Source organism: Aquarana catesbeiana, linkage group LG07, assembly GCF_042186555.1.
Source record: "Aquarana catesbeiana isolate 2022-GZ linkage group LG07, ASM4218655v1, whole genome shotgun sequence".
Classification (NCBI taxonomy): Eukaryota; Metazoa; Chordata; class Amphibia; order Anura; family Ranidae; genus Aquarana; species Aquarana catesbeiana.
This window is the reverse complement of record NC_133330.1, coordinates 56132779-56158312: the sequence shown is the minus strand read 5'-3', so window position 1 is coordinate 56158312 and position 25534 is coordinate 56132779. Positions and strand designations below refer to the sequence as shown.

Sequence of the window (25534 nt, the reverse complement as noted above, 5' to 3'; positions counted from 1 at the left end):
AATGGGTGAAATAAGTATTTGGCCTCTTCGCAAAACATAACTTATTACTTGGTGGCAAAATCCTCGTTGGCAATCAGAGGTCAGACATTTCTTGTAGTTGGCCACCAGGTTTGCACACATCTCATTTTGTCCCACTCCTCTTTGCAGATCCTCTCCAAGTCATTAAGGATTTGAGGCTGAAGTTTGGTAACTTGAACCTTCAGCTCCCTCCACATATTTTCTATGGGATTAAGGCCTTGAGACTGGCTAGGCCACTCCAGGACCCTAATGTGCTTCTTCTTGAGCCACTCCTTTGTTTCCTTGACTGTGTGTTTTGGGTCATTGTCATGCTGGAATACCCATCCAGGACCCATTTTCAATGCCCTCGCTGAGGGAAGGAGGTTCTCACCCAAGATTTGACGGTACATGTCCATCGTCCCTTTGATGCGTTGAGGTTGTCCTGTCCCCTTAGCAGAAAAACACCCCCAAAGCATAATGTTTCCACCTCCATATTTGACGGTGGGGATGGTGTTCTTGGGATCATAGGCAGCATTCCTCCTCTTCCAAACACGGCGAGTTGAGTTGATGCCAAAGACCTCGATTTTGGTCTGACCACAACACTTTCATCCACTTCTCCTCAGAATCATTCAGATGTTCATTAGCAAACTTCAGACAGGCCTGTACATGTGCTTTCTTGAGCAGGGGGATCTTGCTGGCACTGGAGGATTTCAGTCCTTCATGTTGTAGTGTGTTACCAATTGTTTTTTTGGCGACTATGGTCCCAACTACCTTGAGATCATTGACAAGATTCTCCCGTGTAGTGATTGCTTCTGTGGACAGGTGTCTTTTATACAGGTAACAAGCTGAGATTAGGAGCACTCCTTTAAAGAGAGTGCTCCTAATCTCAGCTCATTACGTGTATAGAAGACACCTGGGAGCCGGAAATCTTGCTGATTGATAGGGGATCAAATACTTATTTCACTCATTAAAATGCAAATCAATTTATAACTTTTTTTATAATGCATTTTTCTGGATATTTTTGTTGTTATTCTGTCTCTCACTGTTAAAATAAACCTACCATTAAAACTATAGACTGATTGTTTCTTTGTCAGTGGGCAAACGTACAAAATCAGCAGGGGATCAAATACTTTTTCCCTCACTGTATGCACCTACCATGAAAAATATATCTGAAGCTAGGTTCATTTGACATTAAACTTATTTTTTACCTTGTTTACTTGGTTTGTTGCTGGTTTACTTTTTTTATAGCAGACTCTTCAATATACCTTATGCTTAATAAACCACCTAATGAATTTAATCTGTGAAAAATAATGCATGTTGACATTGTTAAACCTTTTTTTTTATTCTACAGAATCCTCCAACGCTTCATTACTGACCAATGCCGAGAAAATTGCCACAATTACGACCACGCATACGCCTCAGACAATATCCCAGGAAACAAAGTAAGATTTTACAATAAAAAGGCATTGAATAAAGAAAAGCCTGGAATTGATTATTGTTTTTATATATGGGTTATATTGTGATTTAAGCTTCTTCATGTCTCTGTCTTTTTCTTTTTAAACGCAGGAACAATTCAAAACCAAAGCAAGAGCCCCAGTTTGAGTTCAAAAATCCACCAGCCACTCAGGTAAGGTAGATCATAAAAAGTTGGTTTATTGTCACTGAAGTTATATTGTTACTGGATAAAAAAGCTTTTGTAGGATGGTAAACTTGAAAAGTGGTGGAGCATCAAACCTGGAGTAACATTGTATATTTTCAAGCCCCTTACACACACACTGGCAGTAGAAAGATTTTAGGGTGAATGTTTGGCCTGCTCTTTGTTTATCCTGGAAAAATACAGTAAGATTAATTGCATCCCCAACAAGCAGTGTTAATTTCATTGGTGATTAAAACCATGATTAAAACTAAATTGAAATTTGACATCAAAATTAACATTGCATTACCACACAAAAAAAAAAACTTAAGCGGTGCTCCACTCATAATTTAATCTTTTAATCTAACTGCATTTGGCTTTTTTTCCTAGCTCTGTGTACCTTGTTGCTAGGGTGTCTTGTGTTTTCTTCCTCCTCCTGCACCGTGGTGAGGTACGTCATATCTGGTGGCACCTCTGCTCCTGGGAGATGCGTGTCATCATTCCCAGGAGTCAGTGGGCATCACCGCTTGATTTCATCGCAATATTTCCAAACAGGAAATGACGTGATGCAAGGTGGATCTAAGCACCATTTGATTGATTGATTAGCTTCATTGCCATAACATTGGGGTGGGCACTTCCTCTGACACCGCCCGTTGGCAACCAGATACAAGCCCTGCGCTACGCCCTGTGTGTAATGCGCATGCACGAGATCGGGAGGTGCATGCTGGATAGCCAGCAGCACCTTATCCCAGAAAAGAGTCCTAGTGGGCTTCATATGCCCTCAATCAAGATAGAAGCGCTCAGCAAGGAGAAACCAAAGGTTAGTTAAAAAAAAAAAAAACATGTAATAGAACGGCGGATTTAGTATTAACATCCTTTAGAGAATTTAATTAATAGCAGCAGAACGGGTGCCTTAAAAAAAAAAAAAGAATGTGGGTGGAAGTCCCACATTCCCACAAACGGCTTTTCTTCTTTTTTTTTCCTAATATTTAATGTTAGTAATATATTCAGGTAATATGTGCAATGGCATTACAGCCAGTAGAGTTTACCGTTTATTGTTTTTTTTGTTTTTTTTATATATACATTTTAAAGTTGCACTTCTATTTGTCAAAAAGTGATATTTTGGTTTGTTTATGAAACTTTGTTTTCTTTATAAATAAGTTATATATCACAACGGCTAAGTCTGTATTGCCATATTTAAACCTTAATAAATAATAACATGTTATTCGATTTTACTCCAGGAGTATATTCGTTTTGAAATTCTAGAGAAATGCTTAAATAATGCATTACAATTTAACTAAACTTATTAGATTTTGGTCAACTAAAATGTACTGCAAATTTTAATTGCCTAAAATACGACTAAAACAATTCAGATGACTACAATATGACTAAAACGTCACTTTAGTCCAAAAACTAAAATACGACTAAAGCTAGGATGGCATTTTAGTTAAAAGACTAAAACAAATCAAATTTTGGCATAAAAATGAACACTGCTAACAAGACTAGATTATTTTTTAGGAATGGCCCTGAGCCTATACTTAGGGCCAGTGGTGGATTATTTGTACTATGGGCTTTAGGCTGTTTTCAATTGACGGCCTCACACCAGTTGAATGGGATCCTACATGAGGGTCAATGCACACAGCCATTTGTAGTTTCTGACATAGGTTTGTGAAACATTTCTGCAAGATATAACATATTTGAATGTTATATTGGACCGTATGCAGTGGTATGCATTTTACATATTACTGATATGATGGTGGCAAATATTAAAACAATACTTTTAGGTACAGTGCGTGTGCTTATGTGTTATGTATTGTTTGATAATTGTAAAGGAAACTTTTTATGGCGAGAAATACAAAGTCTTTACTAATTAGCTGCTGAAAGAAGACTTGCAGAGCTGAAACTGACTTATTGTGCAGAGCACTAAACTTTTTAGCATCCCCATGGGCCCCCCTGAAGTCTGGGGCTCCAGGCGGCTGCCCTTTCTGCCCTTATTATAATGTGCAACTGCTTACGGCTGTTTTAGGGGGATGAGGATTCTTAGACATCCTGTCTACAAACGTGAATATTCTTGTTGTCATGGCTGCAAAGCTGCAAAATTTAGATTTTTTGCTGACAATCTTAGAAAATAATGGTCTCAGATTTAACCAGAAAGTTAAACATTCTAACTTTTGAAATTACACAATGACTGGCTTAGCAATTATGTTTTGTATCAGTTTTTAATGTAACTAGAATTTTCCTTAGAAAAGAACGTATTGTTAAATTTATGGCTGTGATGATGAGAAAGGCACAGCTATATGGAAACAAACAAGCAGACTTGTCATAGCTGCTTTTAAGTGATCTACATTCCTCCTTATCCTGGTGGAAAGCCAGTTCATAATGCGTGTTGCTCTATCCTGATAAGCCTTCCCCTTCAGCAACAAAGAAAAGCAGTGAAAATATGTTTTGGCATCTTGCTGTACATCAGCCGTAGAGGATATTTACCCGAAAAAACTGCTTGGTTATGGAATTTTTCATAGCACATTTATCAGGTCGGGAGACAGATATTGTGCTGATGAGCTGTTCACCTAATCCACGGTGCGTTTCACGTGATAGCTCAAGTGAGGAGATAAAAGGCCGTAACTCAGTTAAACGAGCATCAAACAAAACGGGATGTGGCAGATATTGTACTTATTGCAATGTGGAAAAATAACCTCTCTGATGTTTTCGAAAACTGTCAAATGTAACAAGCATCTGTTTCTTTTTTCTTTGCGTTTGTGAAAGCTTAATACAAATAAAACATATATGAGCGGGTGGTTTTACGTGCCAAAGGATTTTCCTTCGTGGCCATCCAGTCCTGAGATTTACAGAGCTTTGTCACTCAGCACAATCCTGATTTTTCTTCTGCTGTTTAGTAATGCTTACAGGCCTTCTCCCTCCTCCAGCCTGTGACTGGACCGTGAAAGGAGAAGCAGCAGACTGATAAGCTCATGTGTCTGTTACTCTGTTCTCTCCTCCTATTAACATGCTTCTTGTAACACATGAGCACTACAGCACAGCTGACTAGATCCTTTTGATGCCTCTATCTCTCCTAATTTGAGCCCTTCTATACAGTGGATTGCAAGAGGCTCATGTTAAAGTGACTGTAATGTCTCTTTTTTTTTTTTTTTTTTTAAATAACACACATGTTATACTTACCTCCTCTGTGCAGTGGATTTGCACAGAGCAGCCTGGATTCTCCTCTTCTCGGGTCCCTCTTCTATGCATTGGGATCAAAACCTTCTATGTGCAGCAGCCCCCCTAATACTTACCTGAGCCCATCTAGATCCAACAATGTTGCACGAGAGACTCGGCTGCCCGGGACTCCCCTCCTCATTGGCTGAGACAGCAGCGCGGCACCATTGGATCCCACTGCTGCCAATCAAAGTCAGTCAGCCAATGAGGAGAGAAAGGGGATGGGTCAGGGTCACGGCTCCATGTCTGAATGGACACAGGGAGCTGTGGCGCGGCTCGGGTGCCCCTATAGCAAGCTGCTTGCTGTGGGGCCACGCAAAGGGAGGGAGGGGCCAGGAGCACTGAAGAGGAGGATCTGAGCTGCTCTGTGCAAAACTACTATACAGAGCAGGTAAGTATAACATGTTTGTTATTTTTAACTAAAAAAAAAAAGAGACTTTACAATCACTTTAATGATCTATTAATGAATACAGAACAACATTCATTTTGTGTCTTTTATATCTGCCTAGCATTCAGCCTTAAATATCTTGCCATACAGTATCTGGCTCAGGATCATTCTAAACATGAAACCTTTTTCAAGTTACACAGATATGGATTGCTTGTTACCAACCTTTCATGGTATAAGTCTAAAGCTGGCCATACATGATTTTTTTTTTACTCAATTAGTGGTTCGAATGAAAGAAAATGTATCAATTCCCCCATCCACATATTTGATGTGGATGGGGGGAATCCCTCCCGCAGAGCTATTGTATTCTGACAGCAGGGTGATTCCCCACCATCAGAATACACTCGGCGGCACTGATAGAGAAAACATTTTCTAACAGGCTGACTGTACAGAAGTTGGTTGTATTTCTGTTCAACCATGCGTCCCATAGATGGATCGAAATTCAGCCAGTCCCTGCTGAACCGGCCAAATTTTGATCCATTTATGGCCGCTTAATTCTGCCTTATTGTTTTCAATCCATTGCCTAGCATGTTGAAAATTTTAATAAAAACTCTACTTCTCCCTGAGACTGACCTCTACATACTCATTGCTTTGCGATTGAACACCTGTCCTCCCCTAGGTTTAATGATGCCTGGGTTGAGTAGGTACTTGCATGCAAGTGCAGGCCTTAAGTTCCTACACATCAAATCATGTCCTTATGGGGCTTGCTTGGTGTTGGGGACATATTCATGCTGGAATAGAAAAGGACTTTCACCAGTTTGTTACAACAAAGTTGTAATCGTACAGTTGTCTAGAATATCGTTGCATGCTGGACCATTGCTGGAATCACCTGAACGCAATCATTTGGATGGGTGTCTATATCACATAGGTAGGTGTGATGGTCAAGTGTCTATAAACATCTGGCCATTTAGTATAAGCTGATGGCCGAGATTTCTAGAGGTGCCCCCCTTCAACCAATCTTGCGTATGAAAGAGCTTTCAGAGGTCAGGCCATACCTGCATATCCTACTGCCATCTGATATGTGTAGGCAGCATTTATCAGTTCCCCATGAGCCAAAATGTCTTGGTTTTGTGCCTTAATAGGGTAATATGGATAATTGCATGCATTTTCTGTGAAGTTCTGGTCATCAAATGTTTCTTACAGTAGAGGCTAAGGGTACAAATGAATGTAAAAATGAGCACTTGCAGGGCAACAGGAACACAAATAATGTAAGCAAAGGGTTTAATTGGTAACTGTCTTTTTTCTGTTTTGTTTTACTCTAGCAACAGGAACCAGAATTTTATACAGTAGAGCTTGATAAAGGAACGAAAGGTTTTGGGTTCAGCCTCCGAGGGGGACGGGAGTATAACATGGACCTTTACGTTCTACGTCTAGCAGAAGATGGTCCTGCAGAGAAATGTGGGAAGATGAGGGTATGTATGGAAGCTTCACTTTTCCCTTTCATCAATACAATCATAATGTTTGTATAATTGCTAAATACATCCAGGCTTTTTACATTGTTCTGGGACTTTATTGGTTCTGAACCATATTTCTGGCTTCTGGTGATTGCCACCTCATGCAGCATATTTAACAATAAGTAAATAGTTCTTAGAGAGTGACACTTTTTTAATATAGACTTATGGGCGGGACCAGCGACTCAAACTACTGTGGTGGGAGCTCCATCTGTAGTCTGCAAGAGATAAAGTAAGCCAATGGGTGATTCAGTCCACTGGTGCCCAGCCATCCAATACTAAAGTCTTATTGTGGCACACATGTCAGTATGAAGAGTAGCAGGTTGGAACCTTGTTGGTGGAAAGATTGCTTGATGGGGAGCTGCACTGGGGAAGGGGGGGGTAAGATATATTAATGGATAACTAATAATGAAGTTGTCCTTTAATTTATTTTAGTAGATGCTGGAAAGTGGCATTGTCTGTTCCTAATGCCTCTCAGAGTTTGAAGGTTACATTTTTTACTGCATTTTTAAAAAATGTTAGTTCTTTATTTTCAAGAATTCGACAAGAAGTGGTGGTGGTGGGGGGGTGTCAGGGTTGTAGCAGGAGGAGCAAGGTTTGAAAGTGGGGTGTGAGATCCCTCCGCTACAATAAAAGAAAAAAGAAGCCAGTGGTTGACTTTAAACAACCAACTCCACATATAGCTAAATATCTCTTTCAGCTGAGGTGGCAGGGAATTTCTGCATCCTGTAGCCTGAGAATTATAACAACTTGTGTGCAGGTTTATAATACCTTCTAGATGAAAGGAAGCCGTTTCTTTCATACCTGCTTTATTACACTCATTGTCGTTCTCTAAGAGACAAATGCAACTGTGAAAAGCAACTGCTAAAAAAAAGAAGACAACACCATCACAGCTGAGATCTTTCCTCCTCTAGATCCGGTGTATTGATTAGATTTTTTTACATCAATAGAAAAGCATTACGTTTATGCTTTTAGTATTTCAAGTTGTGAGTTGGTTGGTTTGTTTTTATAGATATGTACATGCATTCTGCTTCAAATAGATGTATTAAACAAACTGGGTTTTTAAAATTAGCCATATTTTTTCATTTTTCATATTTAGAACAAACAGTAAATAGGCTTCAAAACACACGTTAACAGCACTAAAGTCCTCTACATTGTTCTCTTAACTGCTCAGCTCACCCCCACCCACAGTGACTCAGCAGCTCAGCTCCCCTTGCTCCCCACTTCCAGCAAATGACTTAGCCACTAGATTGTATGTGAAACCGACAGGCAGACTCCTGCCCATCAGGTCAAAGCATTGTTGCCCAATTGCTCACACACACCCCCAGTCCCGGCACAGCACCCCCATCCATGTTTTCCTGGCTTTGTTTGCCCATCTGCAGGCCCAGGACCATCATTGTGGGTGCCAGCGGCTTGGGGAAGAAGTAGAAGAGGGGACACAAGTCCACTCTCCTCCCCTTCTTTCTGAGACCTGAAAAGCGACGTCCATGACGTCACTTCCGGGACAGCATCTCGGTGTCCCCGGCTAGCTTAGCCGGGAAAGGATGTTTTGCAATGCGATCTGCATTGCAAAACATTCAGGGGAGTCCACAGAGACGTGCAGGGTCTTTTAGACCCTGCATATCTCATTAAAGAGAACCTGTCACCTAAAAAACATCACAGTGGGGACTTTTTGTCCCCACTGTGATGAAAAAAAAATGTAAGTAAAATAATTTAGTTTTTTTTGCAAAAAAAATTAAGTTACACCCAAGCACATAAGCCGACCCCATGCCCCCTCCTCCCCCGACAATTTATTTTTTTGAGCCCCCCACCTCCACATATACACACGTAGGAACATAAATGCGTGTGATGGGGGTGCCTACACATGAAAACGTTGATTACGATACACATATAATATATCGCTGCGCACTCCGGAGTGAGAGTAACAATTATAGCACAAGACCTCCACTGTAACACTAAACTGATACCTATAGGGGGCCTTTGAAACGTTGCCTATAGAAAATATAGGGTAGTGAAGTTTGTCGCCATTTCAGGGGCGCACACAAATTTAAGGTTTGGCATGTTGGGTATCTATTTTCTCGGCGCAACCTTGTCTTTTAAGTTTTTCCAAAAATGTGGGTAATTTATTGCGTTTGTTTGCTCTAAAGTTCACTTTAGTGTGTTTTTTACTGAAATTTTGCATTTCCTACCACTATTTTATGCTCTATGGTGTCTGCTTTTGGAAAATGTATGATGTTTGGGGGTTTTACGTCATCTTTAGGGCTAAAATGATTTAAACGTGTGCAAAAAACGCAAAAACGGCTCTGGCAGCAAAAAAAGTTAAAGCTCATTTGCTGCTTAAGAACATGTAAATACTTAATTGATACAACAGTAATTGTTTGTATAATAGAATCCTTTGTATTAACTATAAGGCCCCTTTCACACGATCGGACCGTTCAGGTCCGCCTGTCAGTTTTGACGGCGGACCTGAACGTGCGCTCCATGTTAGCCTATGAAGCGACGGATGTCAGCGGAGACATGTCCCTACGTCCAGGTCCGTCGCTATCGGATTGGGTGAGATCTGATGAAAACGGACATGCTGTCCGTTTTCATCCGATCCCTCCATAGGCGGCAGCGGCGCCTGACAAGCCCCTCCCCCACTCAGTGAGCAGAGAGGGACCTGTCATCCGCCGGCTCAGCGGAGATCAACAGACAGATCTCCCGCTGAGCCGGCGGACCAAGGCGGGCTCCGTAGAAACGGAGTCCGCCTCGTGTGAAAGGGGCCTAATAGGAATATTTGGCAGGTGGGAAGAAGTGGGCAAGCATCTTTAGGAAATGTTGGATCTTTGTCCATCAGAACAGCCCAATATTTGGACATGGGTCCTGGAAGCTGCTTCTTTTAATACTTGACAGCAGTATTTTTTGTGACAAAGTTGCCTAAACCATTTCTTTTTCTAATACTCTTTTTAATATTATACAGAAAAAAAAAAAACGGGTAAAGCATACTATCCAAGCTCTTAAAAAAAAAAAAAAAATAACAGAAGATAGAAAATTAGCTTCACGCGTATCAGTCTGAGGTCTATTATTGTGTATCCGTAAGGAGAAAAGTGACAGGGATCCACAAAGGCCAAGGTTATTTTTGCAGCAGTCTTGCTTTTATACTTGATGCAATGGCAATCTCAGTGTTATTACAGTGGTAAAGAGACTGTGACCAACACTTTCCCTTTTTTTTATTTTTATTTAGTTTTTTGTAACAAATGAAATAATAGGTTATGCATTGCTTCTCGCAGGTCGGTGACGAGATTCTAGAAATCAACGGAGAAACCACAAAGAACATGAAGCACACTCGGGCAATTGAACTGATTAAAAATGGCGGTCGGCGAGTGCGTCTAAGTCTGAAACGTGGAGATGGTTCTGTGCCGGAATATGGTGGGTCAAACACTGAAAACCTTCCTTTGCTCCCTACCATCTCTCCATGAATGATCTCTTTCTGTCAAGAATCTGGAGCAGGAAATACTTTTTTCTCCTTTAAATTTTTTTTCTTTAAATCACCAGTGTCTTACCAACTCTTGTGAAATCTGATTAATTGCTTCGCTTGTACTGAATTTCCGCTCTTCTCAACCTCTGCTTGCTTCTGTGGACTTTTGGGGCTCAGTATGAGGATTTAAAAAAAAAAAAAAAAAAAAAAAAAAAGCAACGTAGCATCTTTTTGGTGAAGGAGGAACTTAAAAAAAGTCTATTTGTTAAAACTCTACTGTATTGAACTGTGCCAAACTGTTCTGATCCTTCTTTTCTAACAAATAAGGAATCCGCCATTTACAAAAGAAAATTGTAATTCTTACTGGAAATCACACACTTTATGAATTCTTCCTAATTTGCCTGCACTGCAAACATAACGTTTGTGAATTGTTGATTCCTGCTTGTTTCAGCATTGTTTTAACCAGAAAAAAAAAAAAGATTTTATTTGTCAAAGCCTAAATGAAAAGGAAATTTATTTAAAGAGTATGAAGATATATATGTTATCAGGGAACTGAATATTCTAAACATAATTCTATTTTATGCGAGAGTATGTTCTAGCAAATACTGTGCTAAGTTCAGTATATTGTAAAATATTCATATTTAATTGCTGATGGCGCCTATATGTTTATGTATAGGGCATGTCCCAACCAAAGGTCTTTGAAGTTTCTATAAACCGTTATGAAGCCATTTTTATCCTTCCCCAATTTTAATTTTTTTACGTTTTTGTCATCATTCTATACTTTGCCATAACATAACTGGGCCATTTGCAAATACATGAATGGATACTGATTATTGGGAGTTCTAGAAGACTTAAGGCTATTCATACCTGTATAAAAATATGTACTAGACATGTGTCTGTTCCCGGGTGAAAAGATTGCTCCAGAAACAATGAGTATCTTACTGAGAATGTTGTTTATTTGACAAATTACATGACCATGCCAGATCATAACAATTCTTGCAGGCACATAAGTTGTGCATGTGTATTCAATCAGTTAACTTAAGATAGAAGCAAAGACATGCAAAATTTTGCTCAGCAGAATATGCCTGAAAAACTAAATTTCTGCAGATCCATTTTCCTCTACCTTATGAATAGCCTTACAGGTCTTTGATACATCATGTCCTTTCTTTGTATTGACCCCCTAGCAGAGAATTTTTTTTTCAATTCAAACTTTTAGTACACTGCATTTAAAAAAAAAAAATTGAGAGGCTATACTGAAATTTACTTACGCATTTGCTACCTAAAATAAGTTTAGAAAAAAGCTTCCCTTGAAAGATAAGGGTTAATACCTACCCCTCTTGCTGCCCACTGGCTTTTGCAATGAACCCACTTTTGGGTTTGGTGGATTATTGGTCCTCTGCTGTGCTGTGTGGTAGCTTCTGCTGTCCCCTATGTTACTACTGTGTCTGTAGTGATCGGTCAGAAGATTTTACACAGTGAGTTTAGCAGTGTGGAAGGGGTAAGATGTAACCCTTTTTTGCAAAGAAGATTTTTTTTTAACATTCTGTTCAGTAGTGATAGAGTTGCTTTAAAATTAACTTGTGCTGAAGATATAGTGTGGGTAGTATTGACTAAAAGGCAATTTAAGCTATTTTTTTAGATCACCCCTTGCAAGGTGCTGCTAGAACCATCCAAAAAACCCAAACTTCCAGCTCTGGGGAAAAGTTCCATGCACCACACAACTAATTGCCAAACACAAAGCTCCAGAAGAATCATATGAAAATGCAGACTTTCTTAAAGTCAGCGTTTGCATAGGCTTTTCAGGAGCTCTGGAAGTAAGCTATAGGGAGGAGTAAGATATGTTGCAGCTCTTTATGGCTCTATTTGTGTTTGATATCACCGGGTCCAGTTTAATTTAAAGGGGAATTATCTGTTTGTTTTCTATCTTATTAATAATGATAAATATTTTTCAAACGGGGTAAAATACTGCCAAAAATATAATTTAATCACTACCAAAAAATATTTTTACATTTCAAGCTTTTGGAGTACCAATGCTCTTCATCAAGAGTATTTACAAATTTTGGAAACAGATGTGACAAAGGGTCTTTAATGCTCCAGAAGCTTGCAAAAAAGCTCAAAAAAAACTTTTTTTAACCAATCCAAACGATTTACCATGTTGCTGGCTAAGATAATACAATATTCTTTTCCGTCTGGAATGGGAGTATACTATTTTAACAAGTCGGGGAACAGCTTTTAACTTGTTTACTGTTATTTTGATTTATCTCTAAGCATCCCAAAAAAAAAAAACTAAAGACCGGTGGGGAAACGGTACTTTAGAAACATTTTTGTCTTCCTAAACCCTTGGCCTAACAACTTACTATTAAATGGTAGGTTTCATTGGCCGAGCACAGCATAGGACAGCATTAGGTCTAGTGGCAGAGAAAGTCACTGAAGGGCACTGTGCAATGACAGTTCTTGGGGTTTGCCCCATTCAATTACATCACAAGTACGAAAAGGAGGACTGAGGATTGGGACTTTAGATGAGGCACGCAGGTGTAAAAATTCTAATTTATTGGAAATTAATAATATGTTACATGAGGGTAGATATGAGTAGACGTAGGTAACCAATACAATTAATTCAATACATATACATACAGTAATTGCAACATGCCACATAATAATACATATCGCATAATACAAGTAATGATTTGGTCAGGTAAAACATATAATTAGGCATAAAAACACGGCATATAATAGCTCTATGCATTTTGAGATGCATAGAGCTATTATATGCCGTGTTTTTATGCTTAATTATATGTTTTACCTGACCAAATCATTACTTTTATTATGCGATATGTATTATTATGTGACAATTTGCAATTACTGTATGTATATCTATGGAATGAATTGTATTGGTTACCTATGTCTACTCATGTTTACCCTCATGTAACATATTATTGATTTCCAATAAATTTGAATTTTTACACCTGCGTGCTTCATCTAAAGTCCCAATCCTCAATCTTCCTTTTTGTCTCATTTAGATAGGGATCGAGGCAATTGACCTTACCAGGTCACCGCCTCATTTAAAGTCCCAATGTTCTCTTTTTTAGTACAAACACTTGAGTGGAAAGATAAATAAATTGATGGAGATGATGAGTTGTGTTTGTGATACTCAGAACTCTTTTATGGTTGATAAAATGCAAATGGGTTCAGACAATAAATAGCCCTTGGCTTTCAGCTCATATATTGTCAAGATGAAATGGTTGACCAATTATCCATATCTCAATGGAGTTAATCTTGCCACCTAATAAAATAGAAGGAAGGTTTGTGCTGGGCATCATAAAAAATGCATCCAACTTTCTATTAAGTAAGCCATGTCCGGGTCTACATGATGGCAGGAGGGGACTCATCACTTGCCTCAACCTCATCTAGTATAAATGGGCCCATAAGTCCCAGAGGGCCCTTGTGTAGCAGCACAAATGTTATGTCCAAATATGCAAACTTATGCTAGTGGTCCAATGGGGCAGTGCAGTGTGTATTATAGAAGGCTTATTTGCTAATTGTTGGGGTTTCATTTGGTGGATGTGATAAATGTAGGTGATCTACAGGGAGATACCTGCGCATCTTCACACTAGTGCCCTTATCTGCCAAGTTATACATTGCTGGCAGTGGTGCACTTGTTGTACTTTGGATCATTTACTCTTCTCCATAGGGGAGTGAAGGATCTGGATCCACTTGTAATATGATTTCCAAACTAGTTGATATTGAGCCTCTCAGACAGTCACACAGTTTATAACATCTTATAATTGCAAGCCATTTTCAAAATCGTGAGTATTTTTTTTTTACCTGTCATGAAGGGACTTAACTTCAGCTGTTTCAATTTGAAAGATTTATTAGAGAAAAGTCAGGACTATGAAATCAGTAATTACAAATTTTTATTTTTTGTCAGAGGTTTGTTAGCTTGGCAGTATAATTTATCATATTTTATAGAACTCGTGATACTTCCCCTTTAACAGAACTGTTGCCAACTGTATCTTATATTATTTAGAAAACAATTGCAGTGTTTTTTTTTTTCATTCTGTACATTTGCATAGACTAAAAAGCATAATTACGATTGTGCAAGGTCCTTGACATCAGTCACAACATCACCCTCATCAAAAAATACTATCCCATTGAATTGTTAAGAAATATTTTGCTGTATGCAACTATTTTATGTATATATTTTTATTGTCCATTATTTTAATGGTTTATCGTTAAAGATGCACTGTATTGTTAAGTACCCATTGTATAAACTGTCTTGTTCCTGAGGGGATTTACCTCGATACATGGCTGTTGCACCCCTAACTAAGACAGATGGGAAGCCAATTGACTTTTCAGCAAACGTTTTGCTTTACTAATTTATTTGTTTTAAAAATAATATAATGCAGAGACTTTGAAAGTTTTGCTGCTAAAAGCTGTACAGGTATAAACCATTACAGGGGGTCATTTGTTTCATGCTCCCCATTATAACAAATGTGAAGTTCCAGCGTAATACCTCTTTAATGGAACATGCTTCATAGTGAGGCAGTATTTTAATTTTTTTTTTTGTAATTTAATTTTAATGTTGTGGTCTGCTGTGGACTTGTATATATCTACACTTTTTTTTCCGTTGAATGTAAATGTTCATTTTTTTTTCTGGCAACCTGTTAATCTGTTTCCCCGTTTTTTGATTTTTTTGAAAAATATATTTATTATAGTCTTGTCTGTAAAAAAAAAAAAAAAAAAAAAAAAAAATCACATTCTAGATGCCTAATGTCACAATAGAACTCGCAATTTTCACAGCCTTATTTGGATGTCACCTAGCCAACTTGGTCGGAACTAAAAATAAACCATCCTATGAATTATGAAGATTCAATAAATCTGTTTCTCCTTTCCTCTTTCGATTCATAGGGTTTCTAAATCTTCTACTTTTTCTCTTTCCTTCTCTCTTCTTCTTCACTTGTCTTGGTGCGGGGCTATACCTTCCTCAGCGATGATACCTCCTAATATCGCTGCATGTATGAGAAATGACAAGCTCGGAGAGCCTTGCATCTACCTAATGGGCCAAAATCAAACTACGGTTTGTAGCTAAGTCAATCCTAGGTGTTTCTGTGCTGTGGCCTAATAATACCCATTGCTTGTGCTTTGCTAAACTTTCTACCTGTCCAGTAACTCATGAACACACTACATTTCTCTGATCCACACATGTAAGTACAATACTGGATGTTTCTGATGCAAGCCCTGTGAATCCATTGCAACCATATTCCAAAACGTTTGCTTGCAAGCTTAATGTCTGGCAAGTTTTTATGAAATACGTATGGTGGCAAGCATGGTGGCCAGTCTAAAAGATGCAATCCTATCAGTTTTGTGGCTTGACAAAGTGAAGTGTGAATTTAGCCTTGTTTTTATGTCTTTATAGATTGAGCCAGCCCTTAGATGAGCAAAAAGTAGCTGTACAGTTTGTACTATGTTGATATAGGTAAAGCATGCTATGTTTTACCCTAAACTTGCATGACATATTGACAGTATTGTCTCTTGATCTAGGATACAGTGTATTAGAAAAAAATTTAGGTGATTAAAATTTAAAATAGTCCTGAGGCCATGTGGATAAAACTTCAACAGAAATATGTTAACAGCTGATGAGTTGGGTAATAGGTTAAATCATACTAGAACAAACATTTCGTAAGATTTTAATAAGGTATTTTTTATTGGCAAGTATAAGCTGGTGCACTATTGAAAGCTTTAAAATGAACCAGTCATTTATGGACATGTGTAGGAATCTGAAAATCCACTTCTAAAGTGACTTCTTTGCATGAAAAAAAATCCTAATATTTACCTATCCAGCAGGTGTCAAGGCCTCACTTGGATCTGTTTAAGATCTACAGCTTCCAGGAGAATCATCTGACACCTGTTAGTGTGTCGGATTCTTATTTTTCTACTACGTGCTGTGGTTCCATCTGCCAACCGCTACATCATTACAGGACACAGTAGTAAAATAAGTGTTGCTGGAATGAAACCACAGCACACACTGAGGGACATGGCATACAAGACACCTGGAAGATTCTCCTCACTAGCCACCAGAAAGTTAAATATAAAGTATTTTTTGGAAATTTAGGTAACAGTCGCTTTATGATGCTAATGTTGCAGCCTTAAGCCTCTTTCTGGCATTTCTGCTCTGACAGGGATAGAATATAAGTGAATAATCGAACTAAGACTACATTATTACAATAATTCAAGAGTAAAGTCCAAGAGTATTACAGATGCCTATCGGTGACTGGCTCTCTTTAAGGGAAAATTGGTTCACTGCTAGATGTAAACCTGTGATCATTTTATTCTACAAACTACCCTATACTGGGATCTACTTGTTATTTCCTCAAGAATGGAATTCACCACCAAAAGCCTCATGATGCAATAAATGATCCAGAAAAATACCCAGAATTACAGTGACAAATATGTGAATGTACCACTTTCCCTCTACCAGAAACATCGGTATTACTGCAGTGCCAATGAAGAATTGGAACTGTTAAATTGGCAATAAAAGGCAGATTTAAAAACCAACATTCACTAATTCAGGCATTCAAAAAATACATTTGTCAATAAATTTAACAGACTTCAGTTAATACTTCTGCTGACTGCATTAACAAACGTGTGTTGCATACACTAACTAAAGGGGTAAAGTCTTTTTTTTTTTTTTTTTTTTTTTCACGTGTGCACAAAACTAATTTTATTTTTCCTCTCCAGAAGCCAACAGTGACAGGAGCAGCCCCACAGCCAGCGCACAAAATCTTTCTAAAATGAACACTCTGCCATCAGAGAGACATCCCATGCCATTGGAGTTCAGTTACCCACCAAATACTCACAAGTCATTACAGCATGAGGAAAAACGGAGTCACATCAAAGACCCTAAGAGCAGCAGGGACTACAATAGACAACCTAATGACCATCACACTTGGAATGGGTCCTCTAAAAATTATGTACAGAGTGGCCGAAGAGAAAGGTCCCCCGAGGCCAGGCGGCCAAGGCAAGGGGAAAGAATGGCAGTCAATGGACAGAAAAAAATGTCTCCTGATAAGAGAGCTGAAGGGACAAGGAGTGCTGATGATACTTTTGAAAGGAAAGAAAAAGAGAGAAGAAGAGATAGTTCTTCTCAAAGAACTAGGGAAAGGTCACCTGTGCGAAAAAGAGATGGGTCACCCACCCGTAGAAGAAAGTCTCTGGATCGCTTTATGGATCAAAGAAGATCACCGGATCGAAAAAGAGAGAGTTCTCCTGAACGAAGAAGAGCAAAGTCATCTGACAGAAGAAGGGAAAGATCTCCTGACAGAAGACGGGACCGCTCCCCTGAAAGAAGGAGAGAAAGGTCTCATGAAAGGAGGAGGGAAAGATCTCCAGACAGACGAAGCAGAGATCAAAAATCCAGCAATCGAGACCGTGATGATCATAGTCTGAAGTCTGATACTATGAGAAATGCTAGACATCCCCAAGAACAACGGAGGAGACCCTATAAGGAATGTATCTCAGACCTCAGTATCTGATCAATCTGATGTCACATTCCAGCCTTTCCAGTGGGAGGCTTTCAGAACAAAATTCTTTATAGTGTCTTAGCACCCAACACGTAATGACCCTGTACTACCATGGAAATGTTTTATGCAGATGATACCTTACTACAGAGTGTTGTGCCTGATGTATATTAAAGAAAGTATTTTTGATGTATCTTTTTTTAAGTTATTTGCCAAATGTAAACCCCTAAGGGATAAAACATGCTCTTCAAGGAAGTATTTTATTGACTTTTTTGGACTTTTATTTCTGTAGAACATGTTCATGGCACTGGACAGTAAATTAAGATTTTTTTTTCCTCATTTTTGGCTAGGCATCATCATCAAATTTCTTTTTCTGACTATTATCTGAAATGGCAGCCGATGTAATTAGAATTATATAGGCCGGTGGTAAGAAATTAGGAAATGTGGAAACAATTGTGAAGAATTTTGTGTCAGTCTAACTGATCTAATGGAGGATAATCAAGACTACTATTTCAATGAAGGAAATATATAAGCACACTTCATAAAAGCAAGTTATGTTACTGCATTATAGTTTGCTAGGTGGGCCTGCATTAGATGGGTTAAGACACCAACTGAAAGTACTTGGCAGTGGTAACTGAGACCCTATAGTGTTAAACCTAGACAATTACATAATATTTCAGAGACTAGCAGTCTATTGGGTTAGAGCAGTGATCCCCAATCTTTTATAACTTATAGTACAGACCAGGTTCCAAAATTGACCTGCATGTCTGTAATGCACTATACTGCCACTGACAATAAACCAGGTCAGAGATGGTAATTATAACAAATAGCCTATCATGGGCACTGCACAACTCAAGTGTTTAGACCCACTAGACCTCCACAGGTCCCAATTTAAATAAAAATCTGTTGTGCAGATATAAAAGCCAGAAATTTAGAACCTTGCAGGAAAAGCACAAAATGTTTCTATTTAAATTACAATTTTTGGAGTAAGGCAGCTCTTTTGCTGCTTTCCAAAAAAGGAATTGTTGGTGACCTATGTGAAATATACTAAAAAATATCAACTCTTGAGGATCTTTTTGTTTTTGAAACATTTGAATCTTATCCAAACTTTTAATAATTACGAAACTCATCAGGTTCCAAGAGGTTGCCAGTTTGTCATTAGGACTGGAATCTGGCATCCTTGTAAGAAATGTATCCAATTAGAAGCTTTTAGTAACCTGTTTTCATTTCAGATAGTTATATAATACAGAACTAGCTTTAAATTGTTGCTCTGTAATTAGAGGATGCCAAGATCAATAATCCAGTTGGGCTAGTAACATAGGTATCCCACACACCACTAGTTGGAGATCACTGGTCTACAGTAGTCTGCTGGCCCCTATTTTAATTTTATGGTCAAGATGGGTGAACCACGGTGCTTCAATGGAAGATGTTGGGACATACAAGTCTCATTGCATGGCCCATTTCTTTTTTTATATATATATTTAAGTAACTAACAGCAGATGGTGTCACAACTGCTGCATATTTTCAGTCTAACATATTGCTTTACTGCCTAGCTGAGCCGAAATGTCTGCCACTTCTCCAAACGTGTCACACTTACGGTGCATTTGTACATTTAAAAAAAAAACGAAAAAAAAAAAACATACTGACGTGAATGAGCGTTGCAAGTCTATCACTGTTGTTGCTATGGTACTGTACAAAATAATGGCCAATCAGTGTGTGTACAGCGGAGAAACTGTAATTATTCAAGCCTGTTGAAATAACAAAAAAGCTTTTTTTCCTTGTATAAAAGATACTTTATGCTGAAAAAAAATCATAAGAGGAATGTGATGTGTTTATATTTCTGAGAATGAAGAAAAAATTATGAATCAGGAATATATTTTAATGTAAACTGAATCAGGTATGTAAAGGTGTTTTCTTTTTGGGGAATCGGATGCCATCGCAGTGACCAGGAAGTGTTTGTTGCTTCAAAATTGGGACTAGATTACGGCATTTGTGGACCTGCTTGTCAAGTATAAAGCACTTGTATACTATACATTCTTCAATGGTCATATCTTGTACCCAGTCCATGGTGTTATCTTTTAATTTTAGATTTTCTTTTTGTCTTGAAGAAAATGAGGTTTGTGGGCCAATCTTTCTTTTGAAACACTATGCATAGATCTATTTGACACTGTTCATAACACTGCTTTATTTAAACCTATGGAAGTTATGACATTGATTTGATTGAAGGTGATTATTGACTTTGCAAATACAGGCTTCCTGACATGGGGCAATACACAATGTATGTAGCTAGACAAGCAAGTCTGTGAATGCTATTTTTATTATAAATAAAGTTTTCAATACAAAATGTACCTTTTGTCTTATGAAAGCTGAAGTTCCGCATGTAGTTCTTATCTTGCACATGAGCGGATGAAATTAAATGTGCTGGTTACGATGACCTTCATATGATCTTCATAAATTTAAAGTCCCGTGACCTGTACTAGCAAAGAGTTTGGCTAGCTCTACAACAATCTTAGGCTTTGCGAGTAAGTACTTTTAGGTGCATTCAGCTTCCATTTGAGTTTAGTTTGCAATGCTTTAAAGAGTTCTATTCAAGTTCCTTTAGCGGTGCATCTGTCATACAGTTGACCATTTTTTTAGTTGCTTAGAGCTGCTTTTGCATCACCGTTGACGTGTATAGAGATACAAAACTGTATTGAAGTAAGCATAGCCTATGTACACAGGCCCTTATCAAACTTGGGTATCCACAATGAAGAATTGGCTTTACATTTTAAGCCAGCCATACATGGGTCAATATTTAGCGGGTTCAGCAGGGACTGGCCAAATTTAGATCCATGTATGGGCAGGCTGGTTGTACACAAGTTGATCTATCGATTGACTTGTGTACAACCAGCCTGTTGTTTTCCCCCCCCCCGAACAATCAGTGCCAGAGCAGGCAACACTGTTCATTGTGTTCTGGTGGCGGGGAAAGCTCCCTGTTGTCAGAATACAATAGCACAGCGGGAAGGGTTCCCCTATCCACATCAAATGTGTGGATGGCGGAATCGGATCATTTTTGTTCGTTCAACCCGCTGGTTGAAGAAAAAAAATGATTAGTGTATAGTCTGTCTGTCTTAGGCTAGTCTTCTAGAGTCTTCTTTGTTTTCCTCCAGCTCAGGATTTATACCATTTCTTAAACTCTTTACTCCCACCAAGTGATTGAGTGACCCTTAAAATTCAGAAGACTGAATTCTTGTACATTGGTATTCAGTAACAACATTTATTTTTGATTACCAAAATCACTTGTTTCTGGTTACTAAAATGACTGTCTTTTGTAAGTACTGACTGTCATCAAGCTTGTAACTATAGTCATAGCAGACTATGTTTGAATACACAATGATTCATGCAAGTAGCAATAGCATTTGGCAATTACTTTTGAATAAGATGAATGTATATATACAATATGGGAACCCGTAAATAAATGACTATGAAAGCAACAGGTACCCTGTGTCCAGGGACGTGCGGTGAGGTCAGTGGCTGGTGAGGCACTGGGTAGTATCAGAGCCACACACAGGTTACATACGCCGCGATCGTTCGAGCGAAAGCAATAATTCTAGCACTAGACCTCCTCTGTAACTCTAAACATGTAATCTGTAAAGAATTTTAAAGCGTTGCCTATGGAGATTTTTAAGTACTGAACATGTTAGGTATCTATTTACTTGGCATAACATCATCTTTCACATTATACAAAAAAATCAGGTTATCTTTTGTGCTTTTTTTTTTTTATAGTCATGAAACAGTTTTTTTTTTTAAAGTGATTGAAAAATTGCTGCGCAAATACCGTGTATAAAAAGTTTCAACGGCCAACATTTTATTCCCTAGGGTGTCTGCTAAAACAATATATATATATATATATATATATATATATATATATATATATATATATATATATATATATATATATATATAGTGTTTGGGGGTTCTGAGTAATTTTCTAGCAAAAAAAAGATGGCCTGGGTGGCAAGGGGTTAATTACCATACGTAATATACAAATAATTTTTATATATTCTTTTTAAGGTAATTTACTATATTTTCAAAAACTGTACTCAAGCAGGTGGCTCAAAAGTATTCACCCCCTTGGAATTCTTCGTGTTTTGTAGCCTCACAGCCTGGAATTAACATGGATTGTTTGAGGATTTGCATCATTTAATTTACAGAACATGCCCACAATTTTGAAGATGTTTTTTTATTTTTTTATTGTGAAGCAAACAACAAAAAGGATAAAATAACAGAAAAAAAGTCAATGTGCATAACTATTCACCCCCCTAAAGTCAATACTTTGTAGAGCCACCTTTTGCGGCTATCACAACTCCAAGTTTCTTTGGATAAGTCTCTATGAGCATGCCCCATCTTGCCATTGGGATTTTTGCCCATTCCTCCTTGCAAAACTGCTCCAGCTCCTTCAAGTTGGATGGTTTGCGCTTGTGAACATCAATCTTTAAGTCTAACCACAGATTTTCTATTGGATTGAAGTATGGGCTTTGACTAGGCCATTCCAACATATTTACATGTTTCCCCTAAACCACTCAAGTTTTGCTTTAGCAGTGTGTTTGGGATCATTGTCCTGCTGGAAGGTGAACCTCCGTCCTAACCTCAACTCACACACAGAATGGTGCAGGTTTTGCTCAAGAATTCCCTGTATTTAGCACCATCCATGTTTCCCTCAACCCTGACCAGTTTCCCAGTCCCGACTGCTGAAAAACATCCCCACAGCATGATGCTGCATGAGGGTGTTCTTTGGGTGATGTGATGTTGTCATGGTTATGCAATAGTTTGTCTGTCAGCTTACCTGTCTCCATGTGTTTATCTCTAGAGACCAGCTGATCCTCACCTGACTACTTTTATAATCTCTCCTCTAGCATGGCTCCACCCCAGGCCCTATCAGGGAACCCTATATTAACCTGTGCACTGCAAGCCAGCAGTGCTGATCAACCATTATGTGTTAGCTTTCGTGTGTACTTGCCGTGTTTTCTATGTCTGATTCCAGTTACCAACTTTGGCCTGTTCTCGACTTTCCCTGTCTGCTTGTGACCCTGACCTTTGGCGTGTTATGTTTATCCTTGTCTGCTAGTCGCCCTGACATTTGGCTTATTCCTTATTTTCCTTGTTGTTCCAGCCTGCTGCCTCCTTCCTCTTCTCTTGTAGTCTACCGTGAGCTGTGAAACCCTGGGGGCCGTGACCTGGAGCCAGACTGCAGCTAAGTCCATCCTCACCACTAGGGGCTCTGGTGAACACCTGCTGGCTCTTAGACTCCGCGCCCTGGGGAATCTATGCTCTAGCTCCCAGTGGGATCTGTGTTAGTGATCCAGTAGACCTGCTTCCTGAACCTCCCAGGGTTCGATCCGCAGCAGTCAGTCCTAGGGTCCACTACCTAGCAGTGCACTTCCGACTCCTACAGAGTGCATCTGTCACCTAGCCTCAAGGTGACCTGACAGATGTGTTGGGTTTGTGCCAGGCATAGAGTTTTCTTTGGTGGCCAAAAAGTTCAATTTTAGTCTCATCAGACCAGAGCACCTTCCTCCATACATTTTGGGAGTCTCCCACATGCTTTTTCGCAAACTCAAAACATGCCATTTTGTTTTTTGCTGAAAGTAATGGTTTTCTTCTGGCCACTCTGCCATAAAGCCCAACTCTATGGAACATACGTCTTATTGTCGTCTTATGTACAGATACTCCAGTCTCTGCTGTGGAACTCTGCTGCACCTCCAGGGTTACCTTAGGTCTCTGTACTGCCTCTCTGATGCCCTCCTTGCCCGGTCCGTGAGTTTTGGTGTGCGGCCGTCTCTTGGCAGGTTTGCTGTTGTGCCATGTTCTTTCCATTTGGTTATGATAGATTTGATGGTGCTCCTAGGGATCATAAAAGATTTGGATATTTTTTTTATAACCTAACCCTGACTTTTACTTCTCAACAACATTGTCCCTTACTTGTTTGGGAAGTTACTAGGTCTTCATGGCAGCGTTTGGTTAGTGGTGCCTCTTGCTTAGGTGTTGCAGCCTCTGGGGCCTTTCAAAAAGGTCTGTATATGTAATGACAGCTCATGTGACACTTAGATTGCACACAGGTGGACATCATTTCACTAAATATGTGACTTCTGGTAATTTGTTGCACCAGAGCTTTTTATGGGCTTCATAACAAAGGGGGTGAATACATACACACGTGGCAATTATCAGTTTTTTATTTCTGAAGAAGTTTTATGTATATATTTTTTTATTTTTACTTATTTTTCAACTTAGGCTATTGTAATCTGATTCATCACATATAATTCAGATTAAAAAAACATTGAATTAAAGACTATAATGTAACAAAATAGGTAAAAAAGCCAAGGGGGGTGAATACTTTTGCAAGGCACTGTAGCTTGATTATAACAGTACCTTTTTAACAGCAACAGATTCTCATTCTCCCTCGTAACTGTGTGAGAAAAACATGGGATTGTGGGTAAATCTTATACCCATAAACACATGTATTTCCTTGTAATTAAGAGGGCTGGGTTGGAAGGAAGCATTTGTCTTTTAGACACATCCCCCATCTATGACACTGCAGTGAGAGGCGTGCCTCCACTGCAGCATTTTTTTTGGACAGCTGGGGCTAATGGTACTTTACCATTGGTCAAAGACTCAAAGCTGTCCGTTGAGCTCAGTGCCTCTGACAAGAAGTGAGGAGAGTCACTGTGAGCTCATTCTCTGTCTGCTGCAAACAGAGTGTTTCAGCTTGTTTTTAAACTGGCTGCTCTGTATATAGCTTCTGACAGGCTGCGCAAGGAGCCCCGTATCCCTGGAACCATAGGTCGTAGAAGCCCCACATTTTTACCAGTGGTGTGGTAGGACAAATTTGGGGTCCCTGTGTTTTTTGGTTCTTTTTATGTTCATGGCTCTGCCTCACCTGCCTCCCCTGACTGCATGTCCCTGCCGGTATCACTTTTGAGGTGAAAATTAGAAAAGCAACAGAGAACTTTAATGTTTTTGCACTGGGGCCCATTGCACAGTTATGGCACTAGCTGACATTGAGCTTTGAAATGTAACAAAAAATGACAATATATGATGCAGTCTGTCACTTTTGTTTTTCTGAAACTCAACCAATCCCCGCTGAACTGGTCGAGATTCAAACGATCTATGGCTTAAAGTGTCATTAAACCCACATCATAAAAAAAAAAAACTATCAATGAATGCTGTACTGCATGCTCTTCATACTCAGTCACTACATTTTCTCTATTTTGCAAAAAAAAACATGTTCTCTTTCTCCCCCTTCTGTTCATGTCCCCAATTCAGCTAGGGATTATGCAGCTGTTGTGGCAACTTTGCACATGCTCAGTTTTCAGTGAGTTTCTATGCTGAGCATTTCCTCCCTATCACATCTGAGCAGCCCATGTGACTATAGAGTCGCACATGTGGGGTATACAAAGTGATAGATGACAGCCCACTCCCTTCCTCCTCCTCCATGCCCACTAACCAGCTAAACACAATGGGGGTGGGATACTGAATCTTGATTGATGTTGTCTTAACCTCCCTGTTTTTATAAGACACACCATGCTATGATGTTATTGCCACAAAATAATAAAGATTTCATTTCAAATATATATTTGTATGTTAATATAAAGTTTATATTTAGTTATTTTTACTCTGTATTCTAAAGGCTTTTTCCTTTCTTTATTTTGAACATGTGACCAGCAGCAGAGGACTAGAACCTCCTCCTGCTTATGTTTCCCTGCAGACAGGCTGGGAGAGATCTGGGTCATGTGACAGCTGTATAACACATAGGAAAAAGGTACTTAGATTTTTTTTTTTAAT

General features: G+C 38.9%; 1 protein-coding gene across 9 annotated transcripts in view; it reads left to right on the top strand.

The window, feature by feature from the left end:
* The window catches only part of MAGI1 (membrane associated guanylate kinase, WW and PDZ domain containing 1), a 763134-nt gene extending 737811 nt beyond the window's left edge, over positions 1-25323 (top strand). For 6 of the 9 annotated variants that reach the window (XM_073592190.1, XM_073592191.1, XM_073592187.1 and 3 more), the window contains 5 exons: positions 1349-1439; positions 1564-1624; positions 6551-6700; positions 10009-10147; positions 16935-25323. In XM_073592190.1, coding sequence (XP_073448291.1) covers positions 1349-1439; positions 1564-1624; positions 6551-6700; positions 10009-10147; positions 16935-17728 — 1235 coding nt within the window. In that variant the 3' untranslated portion in view covers positions 17729-25323. Of the gene's footprint in view, positions 1-1348; positions 1440-1563; positions 1625-6550; positions 6701-10008; positions 10148-15184; positions 15274-15612; positions 15649-16934 lie in introns of those variants that run through there. The other 3 variants (XM_073592195.1, XM_073592193.1, XM_073592194.1) reach the window with 2 other exon arrangements.
* Positions 25324-25534: the final 211 nt, after the last annotated feature.